Here is a 19,607-nt window from a genome sequence, read left to right on the forward strand (position 1 = left end):
CTTAGATTTTTTGGAGCCATTTAAGATACATATATATATTACCATATTGACACCATATAAATTAAATTTGCTAAGAGAAGTTAAAACAATTACTCTTCTTGAACTAGTCTCAGGGGAGTGATGTAGTGCAGGAGTGATGGCTTTCCTTAAACTGCAGCGAGGTCTGTGTATTAGTTTGGTGTACATAAGTTTACATGCATCAAGTGCCATTTGAAGATATTTGTTCTAATTTTATTGTCAGATTTTTGCATCAAACTGCTGCTGTAAAAGAATGTTGCTAATGTTTTGTTTATTTTTCGCCCAAGCTGTTTTGTTCAAGATTTTACTGTCAGCTTGTATATATAAACCTTTTTTATGATAAATTATTCAAGATCTGGATTTTATTGTCAGATTTTTGTGTCATTGCTGTAAAAGAATGTTGCTAATGTTTAGGCCTAGTTTATTTTCCCCCCAAGCTGTTTTGTTAAAGATTTTAGTCCGTCAGTTTGTACATAAACCTTTTTTTTATGATAAATTATTCAAGATTTGGATTTTATTGTTGGATTTTTGTGTCAAACTGCTGTAAAAGAATGTTGCTAATGTTTAGGCCTAGTTTATTTTTCCCCAAACTCTTTTGTTCAAGATTTTACTCCGTCAGCTTGTATGTAAACCTTTTTTTATGATAAATTATTCAAGATCTGAATTGCATCCTATTTTGAATTGCTGTAAAGTCCATGTTTGGCATCCTTTACAGGGGCCTAATTCACTAAACTCTGGCAACTTTGCAGTCTGCCAGTGCAATGCAAAAGACACGTAAGGATGATGCCATGCATGTAGCTTGAAAGCTTTGTGGATTAGGCCTCGGACCTTTTGATTAGGGCATTTTGTGCACTGCCATTTTTAATCCTCCTCCATCAATCCAACTGGGGTAGGTTTTGTCTTTGTCTGTCCTAGTTTTCAGAAATTTTTGTTAGGCCCGGTAGGGGACATACATGTATATGCATATGTATATCATAATATGGATATGTGTACTGATAATTCTTAGGACTGTTACAAATTTGTTTACATTTCTGGTGGGTCTGCCAGTTATTTTTCCTTAGTCATATATGGTTTAAATAGAAATCTGTTTTGTGGGAGAGGGCCTCCACCCATCAGGGTCATAAATACTGGCACAGCCTTTAACAAACATGCTCAAATATATGTCAGTACAAAGATCAGCTGTGAACAACTTATATTTAAATGATCCAGCAACAGACATAAAAAAAAAAAAAATTAGTAATATATTTCTTACTGATCAGAGACATGACAACCATGAGATGTGTATTACCAATACATGGAGATAAACAACATATGTTGGAAATTAAATAAGTGCAATTACATTCGACTGGCTTTTCTATGGTGTTGACTCAATTGCCAAACCCAAAGTGACTAAGGAAATTAACACTAAAGATCTGTTACAATGAAGAACAAATTACAGTAATGGTTTATGTGCAAATGTCGGAACAAATTTTAAATTTTAAATTGGTTTTGAGGATATGCTGGAAACACAATACTACACTCATGTTAGTTATGGCATTTATCTTACAGCCAATTAAAAAATATATTCATTGTTTTTATTTAATTAAATAATTGTAAAACACCTCTGAAGATAAATGGTATCTACATGTACATGTAGTTCATGTAGTATTCTTTATACATTTCTTACCTGTATGTTGAAGGAAGCTGTAGCATTCAAAAACAATATTTGTAATTTTTCAGGACTTACAAATTGTACACAAATATTTTATTTTATTCAAGTTATTCAATAAACATAGTAAATTTTAATAAAAATTGTTTGTTTCAAGTTTTATTAAATTTTGTTCCAGAATTTTATTTATATATTGGTATTATACAAATGTAGTCAGTAGTTAGCTCTAAAAATGGCCAAGTTTGTGCACTTTTGGAAATGAGCTTTGTATTTGGCATTCATTGGTTCATACCGGCCTCGGTGGCATCGTGATTAGGCCATCGGTCTACAGGCTGGTAGGTAATGGGTTTGGATCCCAGTCGAGGCATGGCATTTTTAATCCAGATACAGACTCCAAACCCTGAGTGAGTGCTCCCATGTAGTGGCAACAGCGGGTTTCCTCTCAAAATCTGTGTGGTCCTTAACCATATGTCCGACGACATATAACCATAAATAAAATGTGTTGAGTGCGTCGTTAAATAAAACATTTCTTTCCAATGGTTCATTTCCACTCTAGAAATACTTTCAACACACACCATTTTATGGTGACACCATCTGTTGGTATCCGATCATACATGTGTTTTTTTTTATCTAAACATCCATAACTACAAATTTACTTTGACATTTTAGTTTCTGTTTGAGAGATTTACCATTTCAGAATTATTTTAGTTTTAAAAAATGACTGGACGGAATGATTTCATAATAAATAGTTTTTAACATTTCACATTTATTTTTCATCATTACATTTTGACTTTGACGTATATGAAGTTTGAAGACTTCAGGTTGAGAAGATTTGTAAAAACTGGCTTAATTTTTTCTTTCAGGCCCTTAGGTTGCAAACATAATGAAAAAAAAATGTTTATTTAACAATGCACTCAACACATTTTATTTACGGTTATATGGCGTCAGATATATGGTTAAGGACTACACAGATATTGAGGGAAGAAACGCGTTGTCGCCACTTCATGGGCTACTCTTTTCAATTAGCAGCAAGGGATCTTTTATATGCACCATCCCATAGACAGGATAGCACATAGCACTGACGGAGATCAATCCCAAACCGACCGTGCATCAAGTGAGCACTTTACCACTGGGCTACATCTCACCCTCCAAACATAATGGTGACAACAGATGAGAAAGGCAGCTAAATATAAATTAAAATTTATTCATGATTTCACAGCCGGCATACATGTGTTACTAAAAACATCTCACTGTTAAAGCAAAATATAAATTATAATTATTCATTATTGCACAGTAATAAATGTGGATAAGTAAATTCAATATAAAGATATTTCACAATAAAATTTCATGGCACATGTATACTTATATTTACTATATAAAAAACAACACATTCCAGAATTCTACAACTGATTACATCAAACCGGTTAATAAATTATCCACACACTCTGAATGTTAAATCTTCTTTTTTTTCAATTAATGCCTCTATTACAGAAATAACATTACAGACCACCATTCTCTTTGGCTATAGATTTCACTTCATGTTCAAGAGTGAATAAATGAGAATCGTACACAGAGGGAAACAAATCCCTGGAAGCAGTTGCTAACTTCAGTAAGTATTCTATATTTGTTCCACTTGGCCCCACTGCATCATAAATCTGCTGGGCAATATCTCTGAGAGGGGCTGGACCTAAAAAGAATGGATTCTGGTCATTGCCAATGTACAGGCTTATATCAAGAGGTTCTAAATCTGCTTCTGGGTAGAAAGTGACCAACGTCAGCTTGTAACCATCTTTTTCTCGGTAATCCAGCTGGTGAACAATTTTCTGAACATTTTCTTTTGCTATTTTGTAAGCCAGTCCCCATACACAGTCCTGAAAAATGAAGAACACAGAAAATGACATGATCGGGGAGTGGGGGAAGGGGGTCCTAATGTCACAGAATTATTAAGAAACTCTAGCCCTAACCTAACCCAACTCAGTTTCAATACCAAATTCACACAACACATGTCAAAACACTAACTTAACACCTTGTCCATCATTTGTTTTACTTTGACGACATGAGACTGGACATGTTCACCAGTCAGGTCTTGGCCAGATTCATTTCAGTAAAAAAATATTTTTTAAAAAGTTTGTGTTGTTTAACAACACCACTAGAGCACATTGATTTATTAATTATCGGCTATTGGATGTCAAACATTTGGTAATTTTGACATATAGTCTTGGAGAGGAAACCTGCCACATTATTTTTCCATTAGTAGCAAGGTGTCTCACAGGCAGGCTAGCACATACCAAAACCTTTGATATACCAGTCATGGTGCACTGGCTGGAACGAGATATAGCCCAATGAGGATCGATTCTAGACCAACCACGCATCGAGCGAATGCTTTACCACTGGCATATGTCCCGCCCCTCATTTCAGTAATGCCAGAAAATACAAATAATTAATTTCATAAACACAACACATAACTGCTCATTAATTATCAGTTGCTTTAAACTATTGCATTTTTAATGAAAATATTGTTTTGCTTAAATTTTATTGCCAGAAGTAGTAGTACATGCATTTAATAATGAATTATATTGAAACATTACAGTTTGAACAGAGTATAATTTGGAATCTTTCAGAATAAAACAACAGGGCTTCTAGAATGTTCATAAAATCCATTAGCCATGGGATCAGTGATTTTAAAAATTGACTAGCCACAATTAAAAATTCACTAGCCCTACTTTAAATTAATACAATTTTACTAATAGTAATAATCAGATATGTTGCCTAAAGAGGGATATAGAAATTAAAAACACTAAGATTAGGGTGGGGGGTGGGGTGAGGGTTGGACCAGGACATTCATATTTACAAAACACACTTAAATGCAGGATTTGACAACTCTTTTTTTCACTAGCAGTTAGGCATGGCAACAGTAGTTATTTACTAGCCGAACATTGAATATCATTAGCCATGGGAGTGGGGCTACCATAATCTAGAAGCCCTGAACAAGTTTAAAAGTTTGTTTTGTTTAACAACACCACTAGAGCACACTGATTTATTAATCATTGGCTATTGGATGTCAAACATTCATAATTCTGACATATACCGGTAGTCTAAAAAAAACACCCTACATTTTCCCATTAGTAAGGGATCATTTATATGCAGCATCCCACAGACAGGATAGTACATACCACAGCCTTTTATATACTAATCAGGTGACCACTTTACCACTGGGCTATGTCAAAACATTTTGAAATGTTCACTTTGTCTATTTTTATAAAACTTCTCCCCTTTCTTTTGGGAATGAAAAATTTACATCTTACTTTTTCAATTTTAGATATGTAGCAATTGTGTTTAAATTTCAATATATTAATATTCATGTACATGTATGTGTTATGGCACTCATCTCAGCTACAGAGGGTGCAAGTGCCCCAGTTACAGGGGGGGGGGGGGGGGGGGGGGGGGGGGAGAGAGAGAGTTTGAAAAATGGTTAAAACCTGATGTCCTAAAACAATTTCTTGCATTCTACAAGTAAAATTCATCATGACAAATGTAGGTACATGTAAATGCATATTAAAATAATAGTAATAATTTGCTTCGAGCAGGGATGGGGTTGGGAATGGAGGATTCAACATCCAACCCACCCACCCCTGAACATGTCCCTGTTGTTGTTGTTTTTTGTTCCCTTTTAAAATACAGTAAAGTACTTTTAGAATGAACACGCTTATAACAAACTACCGGTTAGAACGAACCGACTGTAAAGTCCCGATTTCCCCCCTATATAGTATTAATAAATTTTAATGTATAGAACAAACTATGTATAGCGAATTAACTGTTAAAACAAACCAATTTTTTGGTCAAAATTGTGAATTTCAGTGTAAATTAGTGCATATACAGCGAACCGATCATAATTGTTTTGTATCTTATCAATCAGTAGCATTAACGGCAATGCATCAAAAACGACTATACTAATAAGATCAGTCAGATAATGTCCCCGTGTATTTACATAGTCGATTGGCATCAATTAAGAGAGTAATGTATTGAACAATTAACAGTATGTTCTCACTTCACTGCTATTGTTCGCTGGTTTAAGTCCCCATTGCTTCCTTGACATGTTGCCGGTATCCAACAAGAAGATTGACACCTGCATCTTATCGCATTAGCGACAATGCATCCAAAACGTTTGCACTGACAAGTCCAATCAGATAATGTCCACTTTTCAGGGATTCACTGCTTGTTTAAGTGCTGGTACCCAACAATAAGACTGACATGTGAAACTCATTATACAGTCATTGTAATTAGCGTTAAATAATCAGATATTTTGTTTTTGAAGGTAGGTAATACAAATATTATGAAATGTTGAACAGTATTCGGTAGATGCGCAATCATGACGGACATGATAACACTGTTTTTCCAAAGTAAATTTGATGTAGCTATGCCTGTTTCATTCAACTGCCGACATCGCTACAGCCATGCAGGCTATGAGACCAACACTCACTAAGCAGACAAAAATAAGCAACTTTGTTTCAAAACGTGACTGACTGAACACTCATTTGATTCAACATGCTGTATTTATTTGCATATTTGCTTCTATTGGTGATAATAAATGAAATATTAAAAAAAAACCCACCCTACTAATTCTTGCGTTTATGGTGTTTAAATTTGAAAAATCCAAAATGGCAGACTTCCTGAATGAAAACAGCTAACTTCTGTAAATGTTTACAATGAACTACTGCTATATCGAACCGATGATCCTGGTCCCATGCAGTTCGTTATAAGAGTACTTTACTGTATTATGTATTTCTTAAAATTTAAATGAACCAGTTGCCAAAGACAAATGTTTTATTTTTAAATTATGCTCATTAGTTTTTATGTTGTGTCAATTACTTTTAGTGTTATGTCAGTTACCTTCTTTTTTTTAAAAAGTTGATTCCTTGTAAAAAAACTTTATTTTCTTGTTCTTGTGATCGGAAATTACTTGTGCACTACACATTTCTGTACGTACCTAAAAACTTGATGCTTCAGATTCAAAGAATTTTGGCACGTTCAAAGACATCTCAAATACAAGTGACAAGCTACCCACACATCATTTGTGATTATAGTTGCTCTGAAATATTCTTCTGACATGACTTTGGCACAACATATTTATTGCAATCAAAAAGACTTAAGAATTTTATTGAATACTTTTAAAGAAATAAAATAATCAAGATGTTAAAGAAATGTCTGAATGTTGCGTCAGTTATACCATGGAACTGCCCAGCATACACTTATCTTTCTTTTCCTAACAGCCAACCCTACATGTTTTGTTTAGTAAAATAATTAGCAACTTACATTAGGATTATCAGATGGTACGAGGGTAACTACTCTTCCTGGCTGAAAGAAAAGAAAACATATTGGTATACAGTAGGAGAAAACATATTTAGTTTGAGATACAATGTATGTATGACACTATAATAAAAATGCAAAAAACTAATTTAAGGTCTCTAAGTAGAATGATGACCAAAAAAATTATATTAATGCTGACTCTTTTTTTTCTTCTTTAGATCAAATCTACATTGTATGACTTCCTGGTATGGTCTGTCAAGCCTGGAAATAAGTGGCTGGTCACGGACATTGTCCGTTACAAATTTGTCATTTGTCAAGCTTTGACAATCACCAGCAGTTATTTTGTCCGACACAAAATTAAATATTTCTGTGTTGAAGTAGTCCGAAACAAATGTAGAAAGATATTCACTAAATGTGGACCTTGCACTAGTCATTATTTATATTGGACAAATAAACAGGTAGTGTGATGTGTGCATGCTCCGGGTTAGCTAAAGTCTAATTTTATCAACAGTACCTTAGCTTGTGTTGCGGTTCTTACAAATGTCAATTAAGCAATCAAAATTAAATGGAAACATATATTTGTTTTAAAATGACTAAAGTACACATTATTCAATACATTTATTAGGTGTTTTGTTATTATAAAGTTATTTCAGCATTGAATGTGATTGGAATTCGTTGACATTTTGTTGTCCTCATCGCAGTGACCGGGCAGTCATGAAAAAATAATAATTCTGTTTTAATTTTTTAAACATATACAAATGAATTTTTCAACTTGGCTTCATGGAAAAAGATCAGTTGTATTTCATTTCCAAATAAAATTGAAGCATGTCAGAAAGTCCGACAAACATCAACTTATTTGATTTTGAACAAAACGCCCCACCCACAATTCAAGTGCCATAATTGATTGATTGTAGTTATTTGCCGATTAACACAAATGTTTACCTCAATCCAAACCCCAGTAAGTTGAATACCCATCCAAATAAAGACTACTTTTTTCTTTCTTTTTTTTATATTACAAATGCCTTAATTTTTATTTTTTTAAATAATTTGAGTTTGGTTTTATGTATGAATAAATGTAAAAGTGTTTTGGAAATAATAATTTTTTTTACTATTTTTGTGTGCAATTTAGAAAACAATCGGCTCAAAAAAATTTATCTTGTAGTAAATTCCATATTATGAAAAAAGGAGTTCTCTGTGGGATGGACAATAGATGGATTTCACTACATCATGAATAGTTCTACGGGTACATGTATAATATAATAACATACATGATTAATAAAGAGGATATTTCATGTTTTTTGTCAAATATGATTTCCAGTCTGATATGGTTGCAAACTTCACGAGATGAGATATAAATTCATGTTTGACAAAAAACATGAAATTTTCTATTTATTATATAACAGGGCTAGCTCTGCCACTCGCCAATTGCGAATTTTAGGAACCAATGGCAAATTTTATTTTAATTTGGCGAAAAAAAATGTCATGCAATAACTGATATCTGCTGGAAAATAATTGAGTTTTGCATTTTTAGAAATAATTTGGCGAAATGTTTTGCACACCCAGAGCTAGCCCTGTATAACTTTTGGCAATTTACCATTATTTTTAAAATGTCGGCACCAAAATAGTTCCAGCTTTCTTACAGTGAAGATAACACTTTCTACAGTGACGATAACACATTTTATTGTGAAATTTTCACTCTAAAATGTGTTATCATCACTGAGTGACTGTTAACACTTTTATTTTACTGATATTTTAAGATATTTCACTAAATGTTATATAATAAAGGACAATTATTGGTTGACAGGCAGAGTTTTACTTTTGACTGGCTAAAATTGACTGACATAGGTCATTTTGACTGGCACCAGTAAAAATATTATTTCCAGGCCTGTCTGTGTGTATGTGTATATATATATATATATATATATCGTCGCGTGAGAGCCAAAAGTTCATAAGTGGGAGCTACGTCTTTTTTGCATATTCGGAATCGCCATCCCCGATTACATATTTTCACAAAAAATCATGGTCGTAAATGAATCACAGATACCAATTTGCATGAAAATAGACATAACTGACGCATACGACTTTCTTCCGATTTGTTTGCCGTCCATTATGTGAACACGACTGGTCGTGTGTGGTAGATACACCCTTTTTAAATACAGTTCGTTATATAATTATGCCTGACATAGGTCGGTCGTATATGCCAAATACGACACATATGTATTCTCTGTTATCGGTCTGTGATAGAAATTACAAATGCAAAGTATTTTTATGTGCTTGAATCTTAAAAATAATATGACTTTTGTCGTTGTGAGAGCCCGGACTATTTAAGAAAAACATTTGGTACTGCATGCAAGGAACTATTTGGCAACAAACAAGAATGGTGTCTGTAGGCCTATATATAAATAGGAATTGCAGTAACATTAATGTTTGTATGGTTTGCTATTTTATGTGCACCATAATTATAATAATAAACATGTTTTGGTGAATTTTTTTGAAAAACAAATATCTATTTTGAACTGTTTTTAATTGAAGCAAAGTTTCCAACATGTAATTTGTATCTGTAGATACAATTTTAATTCATAATAATGTTGTATGTGGCATATACAACCAAAGTGCAAGCATAATTACACTAATTTTTGATGTATTTAATTATATGTTACGGTGATCAAGTTCCACCTTTCAGCTGCCTTTGAAGATCTACAGGATCGCCCTAATGTAGAGATTATGGATTAACAATATTACACATACAAACGTCATTGTAAGTTATCCAGGACAAAGTATAGTAACAAAAGACAGTGTAATCAGACGTAGGTTAAAAGGCGAATAAAGTGAATGTAGCCTCAACATAAACAATAGCAAGATCTATGAACTTTTGATTAATGTTACAGTTAACAGATATTTGCAACAGAATATCCCTGTCCTGAGTCAGACCCCCAATCCTATCGAAGGCCGGACTTGGGATAGGTGTGTTTGAAACACAAGTGGTATATGGACTATGGACACATTAAACTAAGCTATGCTAAGCAACAGAATGTTGAACGTGAACATGACACAACACACACCACCAAAACATTAGCACAACATAGCATGCACAACAGAAGCTGAACATGACATAGCACACACAACATAAGCTGAACATGACATAGCACACACAACAGGACATGAACATAACATAGCTTACACAACAGGACATGAACATGAACAGAACTTGGCACATCAATGACAACAAGACCTGAACATAACATAGCAAAAAGCTGAACATGAAAAAATAATCACCATAGAAAATGAATGTGACATAACACTTGCGACAGTTTATTTGTTTGTTTTGTTTAACAACACCACTAGAGCACAATGATTAATTAATCATCAGCTATTGGATGTCAAACATTTGGTAATTATGACTCATAGTCCTCAGAGGAAACCCGCTACATTTTTTTCTAATGCAGCAAGGTATCTTTTATATGCACTTCCCCAGACAGGACAGCACATACCACAGTCTTTATCCAATCACTTGCGACAGACCCTGAACATAATATAGCACTCACAACAGAACCTGAACATAATAGAGAACTCACAACAAAACCTGAACATGATGTAGCACACACAACAGAACCTGAACGTGACATAGTACACACAACAGAACCTGAAGAAGAACATGACAGAACACACATACCACAGGGGTTTCCCCAGGGCCGTTAGGCGTAGCGGCCCGACACGCCCTGGTCCGTAAAGTAAGCATGTTGACGGCGTGGAAGCGCCTTAATTCAATTGCTGCTACGCCTTGATTTGAAGTGCTTTAGAAAAAAACAATTTTCACAAGTACGAGCGTGGCAGTCGACTACCTCTTGCAAACAACTTGTGTACCAGTATATCAAGCACACCTAATTACTATGACAGGTATAACACTTCCTAAATACCTAACAATGGACTTCACAACTGGTGTTTAGTAATTTTACCACATCTACTGGGACCGCTAATCCGTCAGGAAGGCGCTTACGTGTAACGGGATTCCTGTGCCGAGCAATCAAGCTTCAAGGCCGATTAAAGAAGATGCCCATTGACAGAATCAACTGTACCATTTAACTGAATAAACGATAGGTGAAGCACTTTTTAAAAGTACAGTTAAGTTGGCAATTAATCATTTCTATCCTAACACCCCCTTCCCAAAACTCCCACACACTGAAAACATTCAAGGCTCGCACTGTCGTTAGCCAAATTAGTCATTGGCTAATTAAAAATTATTTAAAAAAAAAAAGCTAATAAAATTTGCAAGCGGCTAAAATTTTGGCTAACATTTGGTAATTCAGAGAAAACCCGGTACATTTTTCCTAATGCAGTAAGGGATCTTTTATATGCACTTTCCTACAGACAGGAAAGCACATACCACGGCCTTTGTCCAGTTGTGGTGCACTGGTTGGAATGAGAAAAAAACTGATGAATGGAGCCACCGAGGTGGTTCGATCCTGTGACGCAAGCACCTCAAGTGAGCACTCAACCAACTGAGCTAAATATCGCTCCCATATAAGTCCAAGAAGTAACATTATTGTATCATCCAATTTTTATACAAAGTTCTGCACCATATTTGAACAAGTTCTTATGAATATAAGGAACTTTTGTGAAATAACTAAATATTTGTATATATTATTTTTAAATTATTATTACTACTTATTAATATATCCTAAACTATCAAAAACCGTACCCCACCGGAAACTGTCCCATTTTAGTTCTGTTTCCTTTTAACAATATTTAGCTGTGTATTTTATTACATCATATTTTGTTCACTCTAGTAAGAATTTGTAATTTTTCAACCCTCTCCTGAAAACAATGCTATTCAATTATCTAAACAATGCTATTCAGTTATCGAAGCAAATCACATGATTTTGAACTAAATTACTCAGACCAGTCTATTAGCAGAAATTACTGGAATACATTGTTAATCGTGTACAAGCTTTGTTTATCAATTACAAGACTTATTTTTCACGAATATTAGATATGCATTGAAGTGGTATTTAGTGTGAAATCTTGTAGAATGCATATTAACTGTAACATTTCAGTGTACTGCACACACAAAAATAATTGTTACTTTTTTTGTTTTATTTGTTCAAAAAGTGCTCCCTAAACAAATATGTTGTTACATGTATACATGTACATCAACTGTCTATAATATGCAGTTTTGTTTTTAAATGTCCCATTTTCAAATAGGACATTTTTCAAGTTAGGTCAGTTTTCAAGTACTAAAGTCTGCACCACATTGTTAATAAATACAATAAATTACTCTCCTAACTTTAATTATCGTTCTAAGATGGTAACCATGTCATCTATATAGATCTCCTAGGGCAAAAAGCATGTAGGCTGCCATTTTTGCTTTTTTTTATGGAATACTTTCCAAGAGGGGTGAAAGGATGTGACATAATATAACATCATGACATGTATTATTGTATAGGCAATCATCATGACGTCAAATTAATTACGTCACATACATGTACTTCAGAGGCTTCCACCCCTGCTGAAGAATATTCCATAAATTACATGCATGCTTTTTGTCCTAGGAGATCTCAGCAAAGTTGATATACATGTACAATATTATTATATATACATGTACATGTAGGTGACATGGCTACATTCTAGTATCAAAGTATGTTGAATCTGTGTCAATGTAACGGGGTTTTTCACAATTTGTGTCGGATTAAAATGTGGGAGAAATCTAACTATATAAATATAAGAGAATAATTTATCATAGTTGTTAACAATGTGGTTCAGACTTTAGTGACAAGTAACTTGTTTCTATAGCATCTAAATACAATAATAAATAACGTTTCTTTTATTTAACGACACCACTAAAGCACATTGATTAATTAATCAAAGGCTACTGCATGTCAAACATGGAAACCAGATACATTTTTCCTAATGCAGCAAGGGATCTTTTACATGCACTTTCCCACAGACAGAAAAGCATATAGTACTACGGTCTTTGTCCAGTTGTGGTGCATTGGTTGAAACGAGAAAAAACAAACCAATCAGCTGAATGGATCCACTGAGGTGGTTTGATCCCGCGACGCAAGCACCTCAAGTGAGCACTCAAACGACTGAGCCAAATCCCGCCCAAATGTATTTAACTGAAACATTGTTAAATTTGGGTGTTGTTATGTTTCTTCATGTAGTGTGTGTATGATAGATATGTGAAATATTTGATATTAATTAGCAAACTCAAAAATAATCAATGGAAAGGCATTTCACGTCAAACAGGATTATTGTTGTATTAGAAAGGTAATTTTTGCCTACTCGGTTGTAGGCAAAAATTCTTGCACGTCTCATTATAGTGTTGTCCCTAACGATTATGGAGCGGGACTTAACCCAGTGATTCAGCGCTCACTCGATGCGCGATTGGTGTGGGATTGATCCCCGTCGGTGGGCCCATTGGGCTATTTCTCATTCCAGCCAGTGCACCACGACTGGTATATCAAAGGCTGTGGTATGTACTACCCTGTTTGTGGTTTGTGGTAAAAGATCCCTTGCTGCTAATTGAAAATAGTAGCCCATGAAGTGGCAACAGCAGGTTTCCTCTCTCAATATCTGTGTGATCCTTAAATATATGTCTGACACAATATAACCGTAAATAAAATGTGTTGAGTGCATCATTAAATAAAACATTTCTTTCTGAACTATTATAATTGTCCTAATGTCTGTCTAGCTCTTAAACGGCAGTGTACTCGGGCTACACCCAACATCATGTTGAACGTGCGAAATTTTAATGGTGTCGGAAACAGGTCATACCTTGCCAGGTATGCCCCGATGGTCTTCACTTCCTTGCCAAAACCTACGAACGTATCCTCGAATATAACCAATGACTTTCTTTTCATAAGGAAAATCAACTTTCCACAGTAAAGAACCGTAACCAAAAATCCACATTACAATACATGCGAATTTACAGGATGTGTGTAATCTTTTCAAATTTGGAACATATCTGCAAAGAAATACAGAGTTTTGTGCCCTTTGTAATTTTTACTTTTTTTCTTCTTTTTTTTAATTATCCCCCCCCCCCACGTACCGTACTTTTATTGATATTCGGCGATTTAGACATGCGACAAAATTAATTCATAGCTACCATTTAGATTTAGAAATAAAATAACTGTTTTTGTGGTTATTATTATTATTATTATTATTATTATTATTAAACTTATTATTGATAAATTGTTGTTGTTATTATTAAGATGATGATGATGATGAAAACTATGCATGATCTCACAATACGAACAGCAAAACCGTAACACATGATCAAAAAAGTAAAGTTTGTTTTATTTAACGACGCCACTAGAGCACATTGATTTTTTATCTTATTGTCGGCTATTGGACGTCAAACATATTCTGACACTGTTTTTTAGAAGAAACCAGCTGTCGCCACATAGGCTACTCTTTAACGACAGGCAGCAAGGGATCTTTTATTTGCGCTCCCCACAGGCAGGATAGCACAAACCATGGCCTTTGTTGAACCAGTTATGGATCATTGGTCGGTGCAAGTGGTTTACACCTACCCATTGAGCCTTACGGAGCACTCACTCAGGGTTTGGAGTCTGTATCTGGATTAAAAATCCCATGCCTCGACTGGGATCCGAACCCAGTACCTACCAGCCTGTAGACCAATGGCCTGCCACGACGCCACCGAGGCCGGTTCTGGTGCAATCTAAAGCCCTGACATTAGCCAAATATCATGTACCACATTGTTAGGTCAGTTGTTCGGTCAATTTAACCTCACCGTACCTGTAGGTGGTAGATTATGAATTAACGCACGATTATATATTCATTTTTACATATACTGTATATATATTCATGTTTACATATCTGATACAGACGTTAACCCCCCCCCCCCCCCCCCCAAAAAAAAAAATATTAAAAATACACCCACCCAGACTATGCGATATATTATATTATTCACGTATTATTAATATTGTGTCACGTTTACAAACGATTAACTTTACAGCGTTGTTTGTAGTCCGATACATCTGTCATAAACTCACTGTTACTCAGTTGCCGAGTTGACGGCAGGTGTATCGGATTACGTAGGTACGTCAAAACATCGGAAGTACAGATTAGAAGAAAAAACACACATTGAAAAACGCATTTGTATTACTTAATATTTTATTAAATGCTCGTTACAATAACACAGCTCTATATTTGACATAATTTACTAGGGAATTAGGCCTATTCGTTGATATTTATGTTTATTTCCCGCGGAAACATATCAGACTAGTTTATGACATGGCGCGTGGCTTACGAAAAAGGGCGTAGCTTAAAAATCGCATTTCGCGAGATGTTACATCCTGGTGGCTACGATTAAGTATTTCCCGTTTTTGTATTTTATATGTATTATGTATTTTTAAAAAACTAAATACTAATACTTAATAGGTTGTAATATTAAAGATACTTTGTTTAAAAATGCCAAACAATTTTGGATTTTTTTTAATGCATTTGCCACATGCTTTCTACCGACAACCAAACACGCTGTGAATGAAAGGCTTGTGTACATGCATGTATTATATGACTGTATTTTATTACTTTTTCTTAAACACCCGTTGGTGAGAACACCATGCGTTATTTTTGATAACACATAGTTATTTACACACGTACGTGTGTTAACAATTTCAAGACATACGACTAGCTGCTCCTAGGTCATGACTAGGTCACCAATGCCATATATCCAATAAAAAAAACAGGACGGTGGAAATCGATTACACGTGTCTGTGACACGTAATTAATTAAGCTACAAGTGCAACGGCTGTAAATAACTTTTAGTCAAAAAAGATGTTAAAATGTGCTTAAAACCTTTGGGTTTTTTTAGGATATGTAAGAAATAGAATAATACATAAATGGTATCTAACGGCCACTTATCTCACTTGTTGTTTAAAAACGTATGAAACTGCTTTCGCTCATTAAACATTTTAAAACAACTCGTGAGATAAATGGTATCCAACAGCCACTCATGTATTATTCTCTATGTAATGTACTTGAATAATATACTCTTCAAAAAAAGAAACGCAAAAGGGTACAAATGGGTTATAACTCCGATTTTATGTTTCCTACCGGTTCATGCTTTGTGAATATAAGGTCATTGCATGTCCCAAACACATTCCCACGGTTACATTTGATAAAACGCAGCTACTGTACAATAAAGTTCCAAAATGTGAATATTCGCAAAAACGCAGCCACGTGCAAACCATGTCACCACTGCACGTGCGTTGTCTGCACGTGCAACATGAACACCGACAGTATAAAAGTGCAGGGTGTTCGCTTGCCTGGCCTCTGTATCTGGCCGACAGTTGACAATCCAGGACATGCCACGTCTCAGTGAACCGCAGAGAAACAATGCCATCGGCCGACTAGACGCAGGCAAATCCAGAACGGGCCGTTGCCAGGGCATTCCATGGTCCCCAAGCACCATCTCGACTGTGGGACCGTTACCAGCAACATGGATCAACACGTGACCTCCCTAGATCCGGTCGACCACTAGGGTCATACCCCCGGGCAGGACCGCTACATCCGGTACGCCGCCACCTTCCGGGAACGATTGACTACTGCCACCTCCAAGCCGCAGCAATACCAGGTTTGCGCAGGATATCCGACCAGACCGTACGGAACCGCCTACGTGAGGTAGGAATTTCGTGCCAGACGTCCAGTTCGAGGTGTCATCTTAACACCACAACACCGTCGACTCCCGACTGCAGTGGTGCCAGATTCATCGACAATGGCCTCAACTGCGATGGAGACAGGTGTGGTTCAGTGACGAGTCCCGATTATGCTCCGAAGTCATGATGGAAGATGTCGCGTGTATAGGCGTCGTGGTTGAACGTTATGCGGCAAACTGCATGCAGGAAGTAGATAGATTCGGCGGGGGTAGTGTCATGGTGTGGGGGTAGCCATCTCAACAGGTGCCTGGCAGAACCTGAACTGGTCCACGTGCAGGGCACCTAATGCACAGGGCTACATTGACCAGATCCTCCGGCCACACAGTAAATAATCCAGTTATGGCCAACGCCAACGCAGTGTTCCAACTGGACAACACCAGGCCTCACACAGCACGTCTCACAACGGCTTTCCTACAGAAACAACAACATTAATGTCCTTCCTTGGCCATCGATATCACCGGATTTGAACCCAATTGAGCATCTATGGGACGAGTTGGACCGGACGCCTCCGACAGCGACAAACCACAGCCCCAGACCCTGCCCGAGCTAGCAGCAGCCTTGCAGGCCGAGTGGGCCACCATCCCCCGGGACGTCATCCGTACTCTGGTTGCTTCAATGGGCAGGCGGTGCCAGGCAGTTGTCAACACACGCGGAGGCCACACCCGGTATTGACTCCAGATGACCTTGACCTTGGTGGTGTGTCCTATCACTTACTCACAATGGACTAGAGTGAATTGTGAACAATCCTGCAACATTTGGTAATTATCGGACTCACTATTCAATAATTAAATCAATTCTCCAAATGTTACGACAATGTGGTTTTGCGTTTCTTCTTTTGAAGAGTATATATTAATGTATGCATTATTAAGGTATTGATTGTGCATTTGTGTATATGAACCGGCCTAGGTGGCGTCGTGGCAGGCCATCGGTCTACAGGCTGGTAGGTACTGGGTTCGGATCCCAGTCGAGACATGGTATTTTTAATCCAGATACCGACTCCAAACCCTGAGTGAGTGCTCCGCAAGGCTCAATGGGTAGGTGTAAACCACTTGCACCGACCAATGATCCACAACTGGTTCAACAAAGGCCATGGTTTGTGCTATCCTGTCTGTGGGAAGCGCAAATAAAAGATCCCTTGCTGCTAATCGGAAGAGTAGCCCATGTAGTGGCGACAGCGGGTTTCCTCTCTAAATCTGTGTGGTCATTAACCATGTCTGACACCATATAACCGTAAATAAAATGTGTTGAGTGCGTCGTTAAATAAAACATTTCTTCCTTTTTCTTTTTTGTGTATATGATTAACCTATATATTCTGTATACGATTAACATATACTAGTATATTATGTTTATTGTAAATTTATATATGAACAGTCTATTAGTAATAAGTAATTAAGACTTAGATGATAATGATACTAAGGAATAAATTTAGTTTATGTATCTTAATTCTAGCGCTAAACATGGATGCCAAATCATGTCACTGTACTACATTCCACGTATTCAACTTTTGTTGTTCCTCCATGTCTGATAGCCCTATAATGCAACAGGTTGCAAGTATATGGCAAAATGACATACAAAAACATATAATTAAATCAGTGTGTCCTTCCTTGCACAGGTACTAAGAGTCCTGGGAACAGACTAGTGTTGCTAAACTCGGCCCATGCCCGAGCACTCGTGGATACCCTAGTATTTATTGTTGTAATGTCATATATACCGTAGGCTTTATTTTAATTTGTTTTGAAGGTTTCAGGATTTTAAAAATATACTTCGCGATGTCCCAATAAAAGTGCCATGGTCGTGAACCTTGCAGCTTGTTTGTCGTCTTTTGGGTACCTTTTTTTAATGCTGTTCACATACATAATTAACAAATCTTCGTTATGGTGTATGTTGTTGATGCCAAAGAGAACCCACTCTATTAACAATCTTCTTTTTAAGTTGTGCATTTGAACATGGATTTCAATGGCAGATGGCATCTGTAAAGGAAAACCTTTGTACAGAAATACTCCTCTCAAACTATAGAGGTTTTGTTGCTTATAGGATGTTGTTTAAAACACCAAATTGTAGTGCTTAGTGGTTCATGCGTGTTTCAACCAAAGGTGCAAGTCTTAACACTCTTGTACTCAGGGCCGGATTTAGACCTTGGGGGACCCGGGGCACTTCAGTTTCACTCCCTCACCCCCCCCCCCCCCCCCCCCCCCCCCCCCCCACCCCCGCCAAACACAGAAATTAAATTACATGACAAATAAAAAAAAATTAACTAATTTTATAATTATTACATATTTTTTATAAAGGAGGTCCTTAGTCTGGGAGGCCCCTCAGGTGGGGGGGTGGGGAGGGGGTAATTGCCCCCTTATAAATCCTGCACGGCTTGTACTTGATGAAATAGAAGTTGAATACATTTATTGCTCAGTAAAAACCTTTTAAAACACTGTCACATTTATCACCAATGGCATGATTGGCAACATTAAAGGGACATGCCCTAGTTTCAGCCCATGAAAATGCACATTAAGTTTAGTTAATCTACCAACCTGTAACACGTTTGGATAAAGTTACAATTGATTGGAACATGAGTCTGTGACTTTGAAATTGTGAAATACCCTCTAAAAATAGAGTAAAACTCTACTTCATAACTGTTACTTCTCAAACGCACGTGTGTTTTTAAAAAATATGACAAATGCATGTGTGATATTAAAAACACCAGAATTACCAAAAACACTTCAAATGTACAGAAATGGATAATCTAAACAATAAAATCTAAGTAATGTATGATTTTAATAATTAAAAAACCTGGCTCTAAGACTAAAAAATATGACTAAAAAATATGCCTTAGTGTTTAAAAATTAGGGTATGTCCCTTTAACTAATCTATTAAACATTCTTGTCACTTTGAGCTGTGACAAAATAAAACATATCATCATGACTTCTGATATGCCAGCATGAGTTTAAGTTTGGGAAAAA

At 36.2% G+C, this 19,607-nt stretch overlaps 1 protein-coding gene across 2 annotated transcripts; it reads right to left on the reverse strand.

The window, feature by feature from the left end:
• Positions 1 to 2,854: 2,854 nt before the first annotated feature.
• On the reverse strand, positions 2,855 to 13,966 carry LOC121370144 (putative glutathione-specific gamma-glutamylcyclotransferase 2). 2 transcript variants are annotated; one of them, XM_041495257.1, is made up of 4 exons: positions 13,748 to 13,964; positions 10,647 to 10,767; positions 6,980 to 7,021; positions 2,855 to 3,537 (listed from the first exon to the last, which is right to left on the reverse strand). In XM_041495257.1, the coding sequence occupies exons 1-4, from the start codon at positions 13,831 to 13,833 to the stop codon at positions 3,166 to 3,168; spliced, it is 621 nt and encodes a 206-aa protein (XP_041351191.1). In that variant the 5' UTR covers positions 13,834 to 13,964; the 3' UTR covers positions 2,855 to 3,165. The 2 variants fall into 2 exon arrangements, with proteins under 2 accessions (XP_041351191.1, XP_041351192.1); XM_041495258.1 differs by lacking the exon at positions 10,647 to 10,767 and having other exon boundaries at positions 13,748 to 13,966.
• Positions 13,967 to 19,607: the final 5,641 nt, after the last annotated feature.

This window comes from Gigantopelta aegis, chromosome 4, assembly GCF_016097555.1.
Source record: "Gigantopelta aegis isolate Gae_Host chromosome 4, Gae_host_genome, whole genome shotgun sequence".
NCBI classification, from domain to species: domain Eukaryota; kingdom Metazoa; phylum Mollusca; class Gastropoda; order Neomphalida; family Peltospiridae; genus Gigantopelta; species Gigantopelta aegis.